The sequence below is a fragment of the Cynara cardunculus genome (assembly GCF_001531365.2).
Source record: "Cynara cardunculus var. scolymus isolate 2C chromosome LG 5, CcrdV1, whole genome shotgun sequence".
NCBI classification, from domain to species: Eukaryota; Viridiplantae; Streptophyta; class Magnoliopsida; order Asterales; family Asteraceae; genus Cynara; species Cynara cardunculus.
This window is the reverse complement of record NC_037532.1, coordinates 19,689,686-19,704,284: the sequence shown is the minus strand read 5'-3', so window position 1 is coordinate 19,704,284 and position 14,599 is coordinate 19,689,686. Positions and strand designations below refer to the sequence as shown.

At 38.0% G+C, this 14,599-nt stretch overlaps 1 protein-coding gene across 3 annotated transcripts in view; it reads left to right on the top strand.

The window, feature by feature from the left end:
* LOC112512340 (LMBR1 domain-containing protein 2 homolog A-like) overlaps positions 1-14,140 on the top strand; it is a 57,860-nt gene extending 43,720 nt beyond the window's left edge. For 2 of the 3 annotated variants that reach the window (XM_025118235.1, XM_025118234.1), the window contains 6 exons: positions 5,955-6,085; positions 6,174-6,261; positions 12,291-12,504; positions 12,599-12,705; positions 13,098-13,509; positions 13,798-14,140. In XM_025118235.1, coding sequence (XP_024974003.1) covers positions 5,955-6,085; positions 6,174-6,261; positions 12,291-12,504; positions 12,599-12,705; positions 13,098-13,490 — 933 coding nt within the window. In that variant the 3' untranslated portion in view covers positions 13,491-13,509; positions 13,798-14,140. Of the gene's footprint in view, positions 1-5,954; positions 6,086-6,173; positions 6,262-12,290; positions 12,505-12,598; positions 12,706-13,097; positions 13,510-13,797 lie in introns of those variants that run through there. The other variant, XM_025118236.1, reaches the window with a different exon arrangement.
* Positions 14,141-14,599: the final 459 nt, after the last annotated feature.

Genomic DNA, 14,599 nt, shown 5'->3' with positions numbered 1-14,599 from the left:
TTTTTTTCAATCTTTTCAATCTTATATTCAAATTCCTTCTCGATTCGTTCACACTCATTTTTATGATCTTTCTTTAAGTTTTTTATATAATCCTCATTAGCATAATTTTTAAGGTATAAATTTCTGTAATTCTCTTTATGGTTCACAATGCTCTTTTCTAGCTCAACAATCTTCTCTCTCATCTCCTTTATAATATCTGCCACTAAAAAAAAATTGATCAGTTAAAGATCTATGCAGTGAAATCAGGTAAAAGAAACAAGAACAGTTTAAGCTCAAAAAGAATAGAAAAACACTAAAACTGATGAGAATTTAGTAAAACGACGAGAAACTGTAAAAAAATCAGTAAAAACAGTCAAAACCGTTGAAAACAGTTGAAAACTGTTAAAAACAGTCAAAGACAGTTAAAACTGATAAGAAACAGTTTACGCGACGCAGAACAGTTCAAAAATTCTCAAACAGTTAAAAGACACACAAAACAGATATACAATAATCCAAAAATAAAAACTAGACACAAACAAAATACAAAACCAAAAACACAACAAATATAAGCCCAAAAAAAAAATTGTCCAAGTCCAAAACAAACTGATTCAAGCCCAATTCAATCGTCCAAAAAATATTGTGCCAGATGTGGTTCGAATTATGAACAAAGATTCTTGTCCAAATCCAAACTCAGCTTTTCACAATACAGATGATCTATCTGCTCTAGAATTGCTATCAAAAGTCCACTTGAATGCTTCTCGTATCAGTTACTTCACTTGGGCTGCTGTGTAGCTGAATGAAGTGTCTCCAATGAAGAAACCAGTACTGGGGAGCAGGCAAAGAAAATAGTGCTTATGTTCCTTGAAAGGCTGTCTCACCCACCAGGCCTTAAAAAGTCCAGCAAACAGCAGAGGAACACCGAGATGGTTGCTAGAATTTTGCCTTACTTGACCTATGGTGAACCTGCTGCAATGGAAGCACTCATTCAACACTTCGATCCTCACCTAAAGAATTGGGTCGAATTAGCCATGCAAACAGTCTGCTGTCAAGATATACCAATAAGAACAACCAAACAGATTTTAAAACAGCAATAAGAACCTGTGACTATCAAACCTGCTGCTGTTTCAGACCTTAAAACAGCAAGAACAATCAACCAAATCTGTGTAGCTAATAGAAGCTCTCTAAATGATCCAAATCAAACAGTTTAAGAATACTATCAAATATGCTTAAAACACACAGCTTAACAGGTTCCTGCACCAAAATTGACAGTCAATCTTGTACCAAGTAATTACAAAACCTGCTTAAACCTGTGAAAATACAAATCAGTCGAGTGTAAGCAATACAAAATCTGTGAGAAATACCAAGCAATGAAATTTAAACAGAGACTAAACTATATAACAGTCAGTCAAATAAGCTCAAAACAGCTTCTCAAAACCTTGAAGAAACAGCAGGAACAAACAGCTTTGTCCCACCTGTGTGTTTAAACTCAGGTCAATAATTAGTAACAAATTCACTCTTCTTTGTGAATGTGTTAGCTGCTGTTTCAGTCCTGCTGTGTATTGCTTAAACAGCCAAGTCAAGTTCTGCTTCTGTTACAGTCCTGCATTAGTTCCTCACAAATCTACAGCCCTCTCTTCCTGTTCACACACAACCTTCCCACAAGACAAACAAATACACCAGTCTGTGCCTACGGGCTTCACACTTCCAGAATCTCAAAATCAAACAGCAACGGCTTCAAAACTGCACTCTTTTCACTTTGTCCCACCTGGGCTGTTATTCCAGTCCTCAAAGAAACAGCAAGATGGAACTCAAAAACAGATTTTGAATTGCTCAAAGCACAAAAAAGTTGTTAGTCCTTACCTTCTGTGCAATCACAAGCAAAAAGGATGAAAATCAGGTTGTTAGTTCTTACCTGTAATTGAATTGCTATTACAGTCTTAACATAGGCAACAACTTATATCTCTATCCAAAAATATCATCAGGCTTTCAGAGTTGTTGAAATGTTGCTGCTGAATCAAATCAATACAGTAACCTGTATAATACTCATTGCAATAATTGGCCGAAGGATATGCTCAGTCTAACTCGAACTCAAACAGATACTCAAACTTAGAGAGTTTTACCTGAGCAATTTACCAAATTAGATCAAGAAACAGTAGCAAACGATTTAGACCAAATCTGAACAGGGGATGAACGATTTTAGACCAAATCCTATTAAACCTTGTGCGATGAAATCAAACCCCAAGTGATTTGTGTAAACTTGTACACTGAGCGATTTAGAATCCGAATAAATGGCTTGAGCGATTTAGTAAACCGGACAAGATGATTGTGCGATTTAAACTCCGATCAAACATTCAGCGATTTACAATCCGGTCACTTATCTGTTGAGTTGTACGATTTATAATCCGATCACGGTGATTGTGCGGTTTAGCTTAAACCGCTCAAGGCTTGTATGAATCCGCTCACTTACACCGATCAAGCTATGTGCGGTTTAGACTTGGATTAGAAGYCGATTGATGCGATGAAAACAAACGGTGAACAATCCGATTGATGCTTCTGCGGTTTAGCTCCTTAAACCTTTCACCACTAAACCTAATCCGTTCAAACCTTTGATAAACCTTGATAAACCTTGAGCAATAGATTTCTRATAAACCGATCAAGCTTCCTGCGGTTTATCTCCAGTCCGCACAAACTRAGTACGTTTGATTTTGAAACAAGAACAATGAAAGTGTGCGGTTTAGCCTGTTGGACTCCTAAACCGGTTGAACAAAGATGAACAAAAAATGGGCCTTAACCATTGGGCTTAAAATTTGGACGGTTTAACAACAATTAAACCAAACTAAAATTCAAAAGAAGATTAAAACCTATCAAAAACACAAAAATAGAAGAAACTTTTTAAAAAAATGGATCAAAAACACTGGTTTAAAGAAAAAAATCAAGAACACGAAAAAAACTCTAAAACACAAAATCCACCAAAAATTAAAAATCGAATGATCAAATCACAAATCTTTGTGAATAACAAAGATTCACAATTCAATTTCGAGCATTTTGATCCTATTTATAACACGAAAACACAAGATTTTAAAAAAAAATTCGGATCAAACAGAAAGAAAAAATGAAGAACACTAAGAACAAAAAAATTCAGAAAATAAAATCTTCAAGAATCTTCAAAAAACTCTGATTTCTTCATCTGATATCTTGCACACATGCTCTGATACCAATTGTTTGTCCCTATTTCAGTGATCAATCTTCATTAAGCTTCACAACAATGGCAGATCTGAATATTGCATTCAAGAACACTAAGATAGTTGAGAGGAAAAGTCAATGCATTTATAGTATAGTCAAACTCTCATTTACGTAATATGATTTACAAATAAACTCTCTCCTTACAAAATACAAAGACCATTCCTATTTATATGGTCAAACCTACTAACACAAGTCAAAGTCAAACCTGTCTAATAAAAGTCAAACACGATGACTTTTACAATTATAGACTATATTTAACTTTCAAGAAGAATACAATTAATACTGATTTTCAATCCTAACATATTTGATTCGACATTATTGTGTACTCCCTGTGTTTTGTACCTTTCAGTCCCATGGCCTTCCAACATAGTAATTCATGAGGGAGCTCATGACTATGGCATGGGAATTATTACTCAAGGATGGAAAATCCGATGATGTTTATTAGTTTCGATGTCTCCAACATGGTGAGCATAGTTAAATCACCAATTATCTGCTTGCTATAGTGGGTCTTGGAGATGTCCTTATGTACTTAAGGTATTTGAGGGGTGTCCTGGGAAGAGACATCTTATTAAGTTCAGATCAGGTACGTATCGACATATGAGGATCTGTATAGAAGGTGTTAGTATTGCCAACCGTCTAAACGCAGATTATGCATGTTGTCCTATTATTCAGGTGCCTGCCACTGTCCTTATTTTTAAGGAATAAGTTAATCTAGCAGAAAGCAAGAAATAACTTTTCAGGTATTGGTGCAACATCTAGTTACTAAGCAATAGCTCCTGTATGTTGGAATGGCTTGGGTCAAGTTCCTTGAGTTGGATATTCATACTAATAAGTTGACGAGGGTTTCCTGTGATAAGCAAACTACTATCTCTATAGCTTAAAATGTTACTGATGAGAGGACTAAACAGATATAGATTAATGATGCATGGTACATACCAATTAACATGGTTGCACCATATTCTCCAACCATTTACCCTCTCAACATTGGAGCTGAGCATCCAGTAAGTGCCATGTAAATTATGTTGACTATATTGTTTAAGTTGTTTTATCATTTAAGATAACTTGTTTGGTTATTGTGTTGAACAAATAGTCTAAATGATATAAGTGACCATTTTACCCTTGGTCTATATTAAATACTAATCAATTAGGCCAAGTGTTTAATACGGACAAGGGTAAAAAGATTGAAACGATGGTTTAGATGGGTTGAATTGGTTCATTAGGCAAAGTGGGATAAACCCACATTCGGGAAAAGGTCGGCCGTGAGAAACCTGGAACCTCTGTCAAGTGTTATCACAAGGTTCAAAAGGAAAACCCATTCCCAGTAATCTCGTTCGAAATTGGAAGCAAAGTGCAAGAGGTTTGCAAGGATTAAACAAAGTTTGGAGATTCTCATCCCAAAATGCTTGAAGCTGTGAGAAAGAAAAGTCCCAAATCAGTGAGTGAATCAATCCCTTAGTGTATTTTCGAATGTTGGATTTCACCCCTGTATTGTAAGTACCGAGTATGGTGATTCTTTGAATCCAAGTTCATCAAGAGATGCCATTATGAGGGTTTAGAGTTAGACATGAGATTAGGTTGGTTGAAGAGCCCAAATTCTTGTTCAATGCATCCATTGGTTTGGTTAATTCTCAGTTTTGTTAGGCTTTTAAAAAAAAATATCGAATTGCTGGAAGTCGAAAGTCAGGGATAGAGAATGAGAGGATGGGGATGGAGATGTTTGATGAAGAATGAGAGAGATGGGGATGAAGATGAAAGAGGGAGAAGGGTAAAAGGGAATAAACGGATCAATAAATGGTTGAATCTATATAACTTTATATTTTTGGCTTACTAAGTAAGCCATATAGGCTATTAATCCAATTAAGCTCTTATCAAACATCCCCTAAGTATGATATAGGTCACATTCAGGAAACCGCAAAAAAATGAAAAACTAAGGAAGATCCTAAACCAATCATCTATATGAATGCAAATGATGCACAAATGCTTAGAAACTAGGAAACATCTTCAATTACTTGTATGCACATGCACATATATCCTACAGATGAATGGTTATTAAGGTGTTCCTCTGTTTCTTTCATTTTTTTGGGGGATTTCTCGTGAACCTCACTCTCTATATATAGGAAACTTCATTTAGGAACTATAAATATTTTCAGAATTGTGAGAACCAACTATTCATGAATTATTTATGATTATTATACCTAAATATTCATGAATATCATATATTTTCGTTATTCATGATATTCATCATGAGTATTTATGAATAGTTGGTCTTAAAGTTCCCAAATAAACGTGATCCTATATATATATATATATATATTGGAGGAGTAATAGTTGGACTATGTGCTTCTCTACTTGTACTATTATGCTAATATACAGATCTACGTTTTGTATGTTAACAAGATATCCTGTCTACATAACTACGAGCTACTCATTTTTGTCCCTTGCATATGTAAATGAAAGATCTAGTTCTACTATGGCTATCCTAGATATTATAATATCAAAGAGATTGCCATAAAATTTTACAAAAAAGTTGAAGTAATATGCTTATATTGGTGAAGGCTTTTAAGTACTAAAAAGAATCTTGTTTTTATTTGTATTTCTTTCTCGTGCAGTGTTGTTATTTTTGTTTCTCATTTTTTATGTTGAACCATTTGCTAATTTTATCATCACTTGCAGTTTATTTAAATGTTACACTTAGTGGCGTTTGTTCTTATTGGGTTCTCTTTGGAATGTAGGTTGTTGCATTTGTTCCTCTTTTTTACATGTGCATTTGCACATACTACTCGTTATTCAAAATTGGTATGCTGATGTTTTATTCATTTACACCGAGACACACAAGCTCAGTGAGCTTGCTCATGATATGCTCGTAAGTTTTACATCCCTCAGTTATATACGTTTTTTATATTTGATAATCTGTTTCTAAGCTGGAAAATACTTGTAACAATCTGCTTCAGGATGGTTGCACGCTATGCACCTCCAGTTTCCTACAATTTTCTCAATCTCGTTCGTCTTGATGAGAACAAGAAAACTATCTTTGAGAAGGTAAGCTTCCAAACGACCATGAACTAGTGAAATCTTTTGGTTAAGCAACTTTTAGCACTTTTTGCACGAGTACACACGTATATAATGCACAAAGAAGAAAGATGAGTAATACTTCTTTCTGGAAACATTTAAGCTTCAATTAACATTTAGTAGATTAGTATGCTATTTTTATTATAATTTTGGCAAAGAAGAAAAGCAAAGCGCTGTATGCGTTGTATAATTTTTCATGAATAACATGGAATTTCCTGCCATGGCTTTGTGTTCTGAAATGTTACAAATGAAAAATCATACATCACAGAAAGTATGAAAGTGCATCACTTAAAGCATCTGTTTACATGGTACAGTTGCACCATGCAAGATTTGATAAAAACCAGCGACTTATTGGAGAGAACACATAAGCACCACATAAAAGGTGGGCAATAAGCACTGTAAGTGCATCGTATAACTATATAATGCAGGATTTGAGGGTGTGGTTGCTGTGCCCGTCTATCTGTAAAAAATGGACAGTTTTTGATGATCGTTACACCCTCATATTTCAATCTTTTTGAGAAGGGTATCTAAACATAGAGTTGGGTTCCGGTGAGAAGGATGGTTAATGTGAGAAGCATAAGAAGGGATCTCCACCCTTAGATGCACATTAGGATGAGATGCACCAGATCAGTCCCCGTATCAAGCGCGATCCATGGGTGGGTTTGAGATTAAAAGTGATCAACGGTCCAGATCCCTTGTTACGCTTCTCACCTTAACTCTTCTTCTCACACGATCCTTCGCCCCTAATTATGTCCCCATTTTCTTCTTTCATCTATCATAGGTGTATAATGCATATGCAGTTTTTGTTACTAACCATTGATGATTGATGCTCCAAATGTTTCATAACTGCAAGATATTGAAACTTGATATTATTTTTGGTAATATATTTACTAACACATAGGATGGTAGTGATCGCCAAACAGTTATATATATCCAAGATGCTTCTCAAGGAGGATGCTAACTAGCATGTGGAGTCTTAGATTTAGATAGACGTACGTTACTGGAAAAAGGAGTGCAAATTAAACTAGTAACATTAAGGGGAGGTGATGGAAATGAGAGCTCTAACATCATGCTAAATCAGCAGCAACTTATCCAAAATCTTAAGCTGGTGGATAGTGGGCTCCACAGTTTCATATTTAAAATATGGATTTTTGCATGTGTGCATTTTGATTATGTTCTTCATTATGCTATTTGCATCCCCTCTCATCTTCCATTTGACAATTAAGTGTGATATATATATATATATATATATATATATATAATTATAACAGAGGGTCTAGAGTGTAAATGTATCTCTTATATATATCCCTGATCGTAATCGTGATTTACATATACAATACACAAATTACCAAGTTTATCTTGGTATCAGAGCCAGCCCTAGACACCCTACAGCTACCGACCACCCTCTGCCATCACAAGGAAACTCTAAAGCTACCGCACCATCCGTCTTCTACCCTACGGCTGCCGCACCTTCTGCCGACCACCCTCTGTCGTCACAAGGCAACCCTAAAGCTACTGCATCCGTCTTCTACCCTACGGCTGCCGCACCTTCTGTCCAATGACAACTATTGCACCTTCTGTCCAATGACAACTGTCCATAACTCCCGCAAGTTTGGCTTCACTTTATCACCAAACAACTTTGGCTATTGGAAGGCAATGGTTCAATCGTTCCTTGTTACAGACAACCTGTTCCGCTATGTTGATAGCACCATTCCCTGTCCATCGATGACTATCTCATCATCATCATCAGCTGGAAAAGATGCCGACGGCACCACAATGCTGCCACCACAACCGAATCCTAACTACACAACATGGGTTTCCAATGATGCACACGTACGGATGTTGATTATTTACAATCTCTGAAGCGTCGTTCCAACACGTTCAAGGACTTACCTCCCGTGATCTTTGGTTGTCTCTTGAACGTGCTTACGCTCCTCACACATCATTTAGGGAATACACTCTAAAAACTCGGCTTCTTAAACTAGAGATGAAGCCTGCTGAAACCTCCTCTGCATACCTGACCAGGGCTCGGGAAAATGCTAATGCTCTCGCAAATATAGGCGAACCAATGAAAGAAAAACATTTGGTGATGCTGGTTATCTCGGGTCTTAGAGAAGAATACAACGGGCTGAAGTCAACACTCCTTGGTCGCCAATTCCCAACTGCCTTTGTAGAACTTCATGGCCTGCTATCAGACCATGACTACATGATCAAGAAATCTGCAACTGACATCTCTCCGCCTCAAGGATTCACGATTGTCACAAACAACCGCAACTCAGCGGTTCCTTGTGCCACCTCGTCTACTCCTCAACCAGATTAACTTTAAGCTATTCAGCAGCTTCTGTCACAACTTGGTCTTCAAGTTCAGCCTGTTAATGCAGAGCCTGCACAACCTTTTACACCAACAGATCTTGGGAATAACCGTGGCCGTGGATGTGATTGTAGACGCGGACGAGGAAACTACAACAACAAAAGTCAAGGAGGAGGTACCACGTAATCAATTTAGTTGGCTTCTAATGAAAACATTGTTTGTGGCACATGCAACAAGTGTGGGATTGGTCATATCCCATCTCATTGCCCCAATCGCGACCCTGCTCCAATGAGGACGAGACAACCACCTTCTGCCAACTTTACAGATTACCGGTCACAAGCTTGGCTTTCGGACACTGGCTCTAGCCATCATGTTGCACTGGACCTATCTAGCTTCGATAACTCTGAGGCCTGCTACGGTGAGGACAACCTTCATGTTGGCAATGGTAAGGGTTTACCTATTCTACACATTGGTTCATCACAACTTTATTCACCAAACAAAACCTTTTCCCTTAAAGACATACTACACGTCCCTGACATAAAACAAAACTTACTTTCTGTTCAAAAATCATGTTTTGATAACCATGTGTACTTTGAATTTCACTCTACTTTTTTTGCTGTGAAGACAAGTTCACACACACTATCCTCCTCACGGGTCCAAGTAATGGTGGTCTCTACTCCTTCTGTCCTCCTTAGCCTCAACCTGCTCAGAAAATGTGGTTTTCTACCGCACGTGCCTCTTCCACCACATGGCACCAAAGACTTGGACATCCACATCCACAACTTTTGAAGTCCATGTTGTCTAAATATCATTTACCTTTACAAAATAAGTGTGCTAGTACTTTTTGCGATTCATGTTGTGTTGGCAAATCATCTAAACTTCATTTGTTACCATCTACTTATAAAAGTTCACACATTTTGGATTTAGTTTTCTGTGATGTATGGGGCCCCGTTTTTGTTCCTTTTTTTTATGGTCACAATTATTTTCTACTGTGTTGATCATTACTCCAGATTTATGTGGATTTTTCCATTAAAACTAAAATATGATGTTTATGCCACTTTTAAACGATTCCTTGCAATGGTTGAAAGGCATTTTCAAACCAAACTAACTGGGGAGGCGAGTTTCAGAATCTCTCCCAATTCTTCTCTCCTCTCGGCATCACCCATCGCCTCTCATGTCTACATACAAGCGAACAAAATGGCTTTGTTGAACAACGAAATCGACATGTTGAAACCGGTCTTACTTTACTTGCTCAATCCCGTGTTCCGCAATGGTTTTGGCATTTTGCTTTTGACACCGCAGTCTATCTTATTAATTGAATGCCATCCAGAACCAACTCAAACACCTCACCCTTTGAACATGTGTTCAAGCATAAACTTGATTTTCCTTTCTTCGGGTTTTTGGATGCCAATGCTACTCTCATCTCCGTCCATACAATAAACACAAAATGGACTTCCGCTCTACACTTTGTGTGTTCCTTGGTTACAGCACCGCTCATCATGGCTATCGGTGTTACGACCCACAGTCTGATCGTCTTTACATGGCCTGTCATGTTCGATTTAATGAACAATCTTTTCCTTTCCAAACATCTCCTATAACCACACCTATTCCAACCACTCCAAATCCTTACGTCTCCACCTATCCCAAATTTGACCTCACACCAGAACCGACACCCTCAACAGCACCTACTGTACAATCTGTCCCACAAGAAACAACACCTACCACCACCCACAACCCAACCACCCCTTATTCTCACATATCACCGCCATTCCAAAGTCACCGAACCACCACCTCAGCCTACCCCTACCCCTACCCCCCCTCCTCTACCACCGAACAACCCACCCGTACTCGACCACCTAACCTACGCCCCAATCCCAAACAAACCGAACCTTACAGTGCCTCCTCATACCGTACCCATCATCCTTCCCTTGACACCGAACCGACCATCTTTACTATTGCTAACATGTATCCTCAGTGGCGTACTGCCATGGCTAACGAGTATTCGTCGTTGATGCAGAATGGTACTTGGACGTTAGTACCACGCTTTCCAAATTCCACCGTAGTTGATTGTAAGTGGGTATACAAATTAAAAAGGGACCAAACAAGGGCAATAAAATGTTACAAGGCACGACTAGTAGCCAAAGGGTTTCGGCACAGGCATTGATTATCAGGAGATATTCAGTCCCGTAGTCAAATCGACCACCATACGTGTTATTCTATCTTTGGCCACAACACAGAAATGGTCCCTAAGGCAACTTGATGTGCAAAATGCCTTCCTACATGGTGATCTCAACGAGACAGTTTATTTGTAACAGCCACCAGGGTTCGTTGACCCGGACAAACCCGATCATCTTTGCCTACTTCACAAATCCTTATATGGATTAAAGCATGCCCTAGAGCGTGGTTTCATTGACTTTCTATGGTCCTTCATTCTCTAGGCTTTCAGGGCTCCAAAACGGACCCTTCTCTGTTTATTTACTCCCACAGGGGCACCATTTTGTACATGCTAGTCTATGTTGATATTCTTTTGACAGGAAACAACGCGGAGGCTATTAACAAAGTGGTACAACGTCTTAGCCAATCCTTTGTTGTTCAGGATATGGGTCGCTTGTCTTATTTCTCGGTATTGAAGTAACCAGGGTCATGATATGATTCTATCACAACGGAAATACATCCTTGAACTCTTGCAACGTGCAGGCCTGTCTAATGCTAAACCGACTTCATCTCCTATGACCACTAATGTTAATCTTGCTCTTGGTGATAGTGTTACGTTTGCTGATCGGATCAAGTACCGCCAAATTGTGGGTGCCCTTCAGTATCTCGTCCGGATATTACTTTCGCGGTCAACAAAGTCTGCCAATTTATGCACACCCCTACTGAAAATCATTGGACGACAGTCAAACGAATTCTTCGTTACTTGCAGGGCACTGCTGACTATGGTTTACGAATCATGCATGATTCAGTCGCAATCCTTCATGCCTACAATGATTCTGCTTACAACTGTCTGACTGGCTTCTTTGATGCTGACTGGGTTGGTTGCCCCAATGACTATCGATCCACTAAGGGATATGCTATCTACCTTGGTTCAAACCTAGTATCATGGTCTGCACGAAAACAAAGGATTGTCTCTCGGTCGTCAACAGAGTCTGAATACAAGGCTCTAGCGATACTGTTGCTGAGCGCACATGGCAACAAACATAGTTGCGCGAACTCCGGGTTCCTATGAAGTCAGTTCCTACCTTATGGTGTGATAATCTTGGTGCTACGTATCTTTCTGCTAATCCTGTCTTTCATGCCCGTACCGTACCAAGCATGTAGAAGTTGACTTTCACTTTGTTCGAGAAATGGTTGCGCAACGAAAGCTTTCAGTTTAATTTATATTTATAGTCAGATTGCAGACGTGTTCACCAAGACGCTACCTTCACAACGGTTTCTCCTATTACGATCCAAGCTCCTATTACGGTCTAAGCTACAGGTCGCTACCCGGCCTTAGCTTGCGGGGGAATATTAGACAATTAAGTGTGATATATATATATATATATATATGTATAATTATATCAGAGGGTCTAGAGTGTAATCGTGATTTACATATGCAATACACAAATTACCAAGCTTATCTTCAAATATATTTTAATGAATACCTCATTGATACACTTTTATGATGTGTTGTAATGTATACTGAATGCAGCGAATGGGAAACATTGACAATGCTGTCCCTTTCTTTGGGAAAGGATTCAACAAACTCTATCCACTTATTATGGTTGTATACACTATCTTAGTTGCAAGCGGTTTCTTTCATAAGATAATTAATATTATTGGAAAGTGGAAGAGGATCGCATTCCACAACGAAGAAGATGATCTTGATGGTATTGATCCATCAGGATTAATGATCCTACAAAAAGGTAAGATTCTGGATTCTGTTTTTTTATACGATGTGAATGCTTGGCGGACTTATTTCAGTATTATAGGTATATAATTTGGTTTATTTGTGCTTAGAGCGGGCTTGGCTTGAACAAGGGCACAACATTGGTGAAGAAGTTGTTCCGTTGGCAAGATATTTTAATGATACAAGTGTGGACATGGAGCCAGGAAACAGTAGCACAGTACGTAATCTCTTATTGTTGTTGCATTACATACTGTAATACTGATCGATTTGAGCTTTAAATACATTATGATACTCTTAACTTTGCATTTATATGAACACAAATTGCAAAACATAGCCCAACTCTTTGTTTCTCATCAAATAGTTCAAAAAATCCACGATCCTTCTGCACATGTAGCTTACACCATTAAACAGTAGCACATTATGCAGTTTAGGGTCCACCACAAAAGGTAGAGCATCTCAGCTGTGTCCTTGACTTATCTTTTTTATATTTGACAATTGTAACTTATTCTTGTATGAAAGCAGTGTCTTCTATCCTAAAGGGTAGAACAGTTGTTTCTGTAAAGATATCCTGAGCTTACGATATTTGAGAACTGTAACTTACATTTTTAGGTCAGGGATGGTGTTAACATGAAGACGATGATCAGCCTCTCAAAGGAAAGTACATCCCGACATCAAAGAGAGGACGTCCGTAGATATAGTGGGAGCAGAGAAGCCATCAGCAGCAAGTACGCTGCCATACGACAACAAACAAAGCCAGTGGGCAACCTAGCCTCGGCTAAAGTCTCCTTGCTTGATGGTGACAACAGATCACCATCGTCTAGATTATCCTCAACCTGGTCCTCAATGAAATCCAACCTTCATAGTTTGAAAGCCAAAAACTACATTCCATTGCTTCAAGTTGATGATTCTAGGATTGGCCCTCGAAATTCTTCTTCTGATTCACTGGACGAGATCTTCCACAAACTGAAACGACCTGCTTTTGAGCATGATGTTGAAGATTAGCAACAGTTTCTATTTCTGGGTAAGATTTAATACTCCCTCTGCGGCTTCCACATCTCTATTTTAAAGTGTTCATTTTCAAAAGTGTTTTCCAATTCTACCCTTAATTATAAGATGGATAAATTATTTACTCCCTCTATTATCATGTGTAAACTTGTAATTTAGTTAATTAGAAAGTATAATCATTAACACATTTATATAACTGTGTGCCTTTTTTCATATTGGATATTTATTTTGGAATGGAGGGAATACGAATTCAAGTATTTGATTTTGGAGATTGCTACTTGATTCATGCATCTAACTATTGCAGAAAACTGAAACGAACTGCTTTGGGGCATGGATATGAAGATGAAGATGATTAGCTGTGGTTTCTTTTTCCGGGTAAGATTTAATACAAATTCATGTCTTTCAGTAGGGAGATTGCTACGTAAAACATACTTTGAAAACCTATTAAAAGGAAGGTCATTAGATGTACAGATTATAACGACAACTTTAGAAATTCATTTAGACCGTTTTTGGTTCTTGTAACCGCCTTTTGGTCTTCATTTTGTTAACGAGAGGAGTGAGTGTTATTACGTATGATGTAAACGATTGTAGAACCAGAAAGGCTTTCTATTGCGAAGATCAGATATGTCGGTCCAGTTTCTTTGGGATAGAGGTCATGTTTACGTACATCTTACTTTCCAGGCCTCGTAAAGGTATATTGGATTCAGTTTGGTTGGATATACTGCTTTTCATCATGACAAATGCGTTCCGGCAATACTACTGGATAAGTGTATGTAATTTAGGAACGTGCAAAAATTCATCCGATCCAATTAAAACCGATTGCCTATAATTGGATTTTCAGTTGTAATTGCATGTCGGTTGCACTCAAAAATCCAATATAACCAAATTGATCTAATTCAATGGTCATTCAGTTACCCATCTGATTATCATCCACTTAATAAATACATTTAATTAGTAACATTTTACAATAAGTTTTTGTTGATTTTATATTTAGGGGTCGTTTACTAAATGTTTATTTGGTAAGTGTTTATCGGGTAATTTTCCTTACCAGATGAACATGGCAAGGGTCAAAAATCTTATCCGGTAAGAGCAATGATAAAGATGGA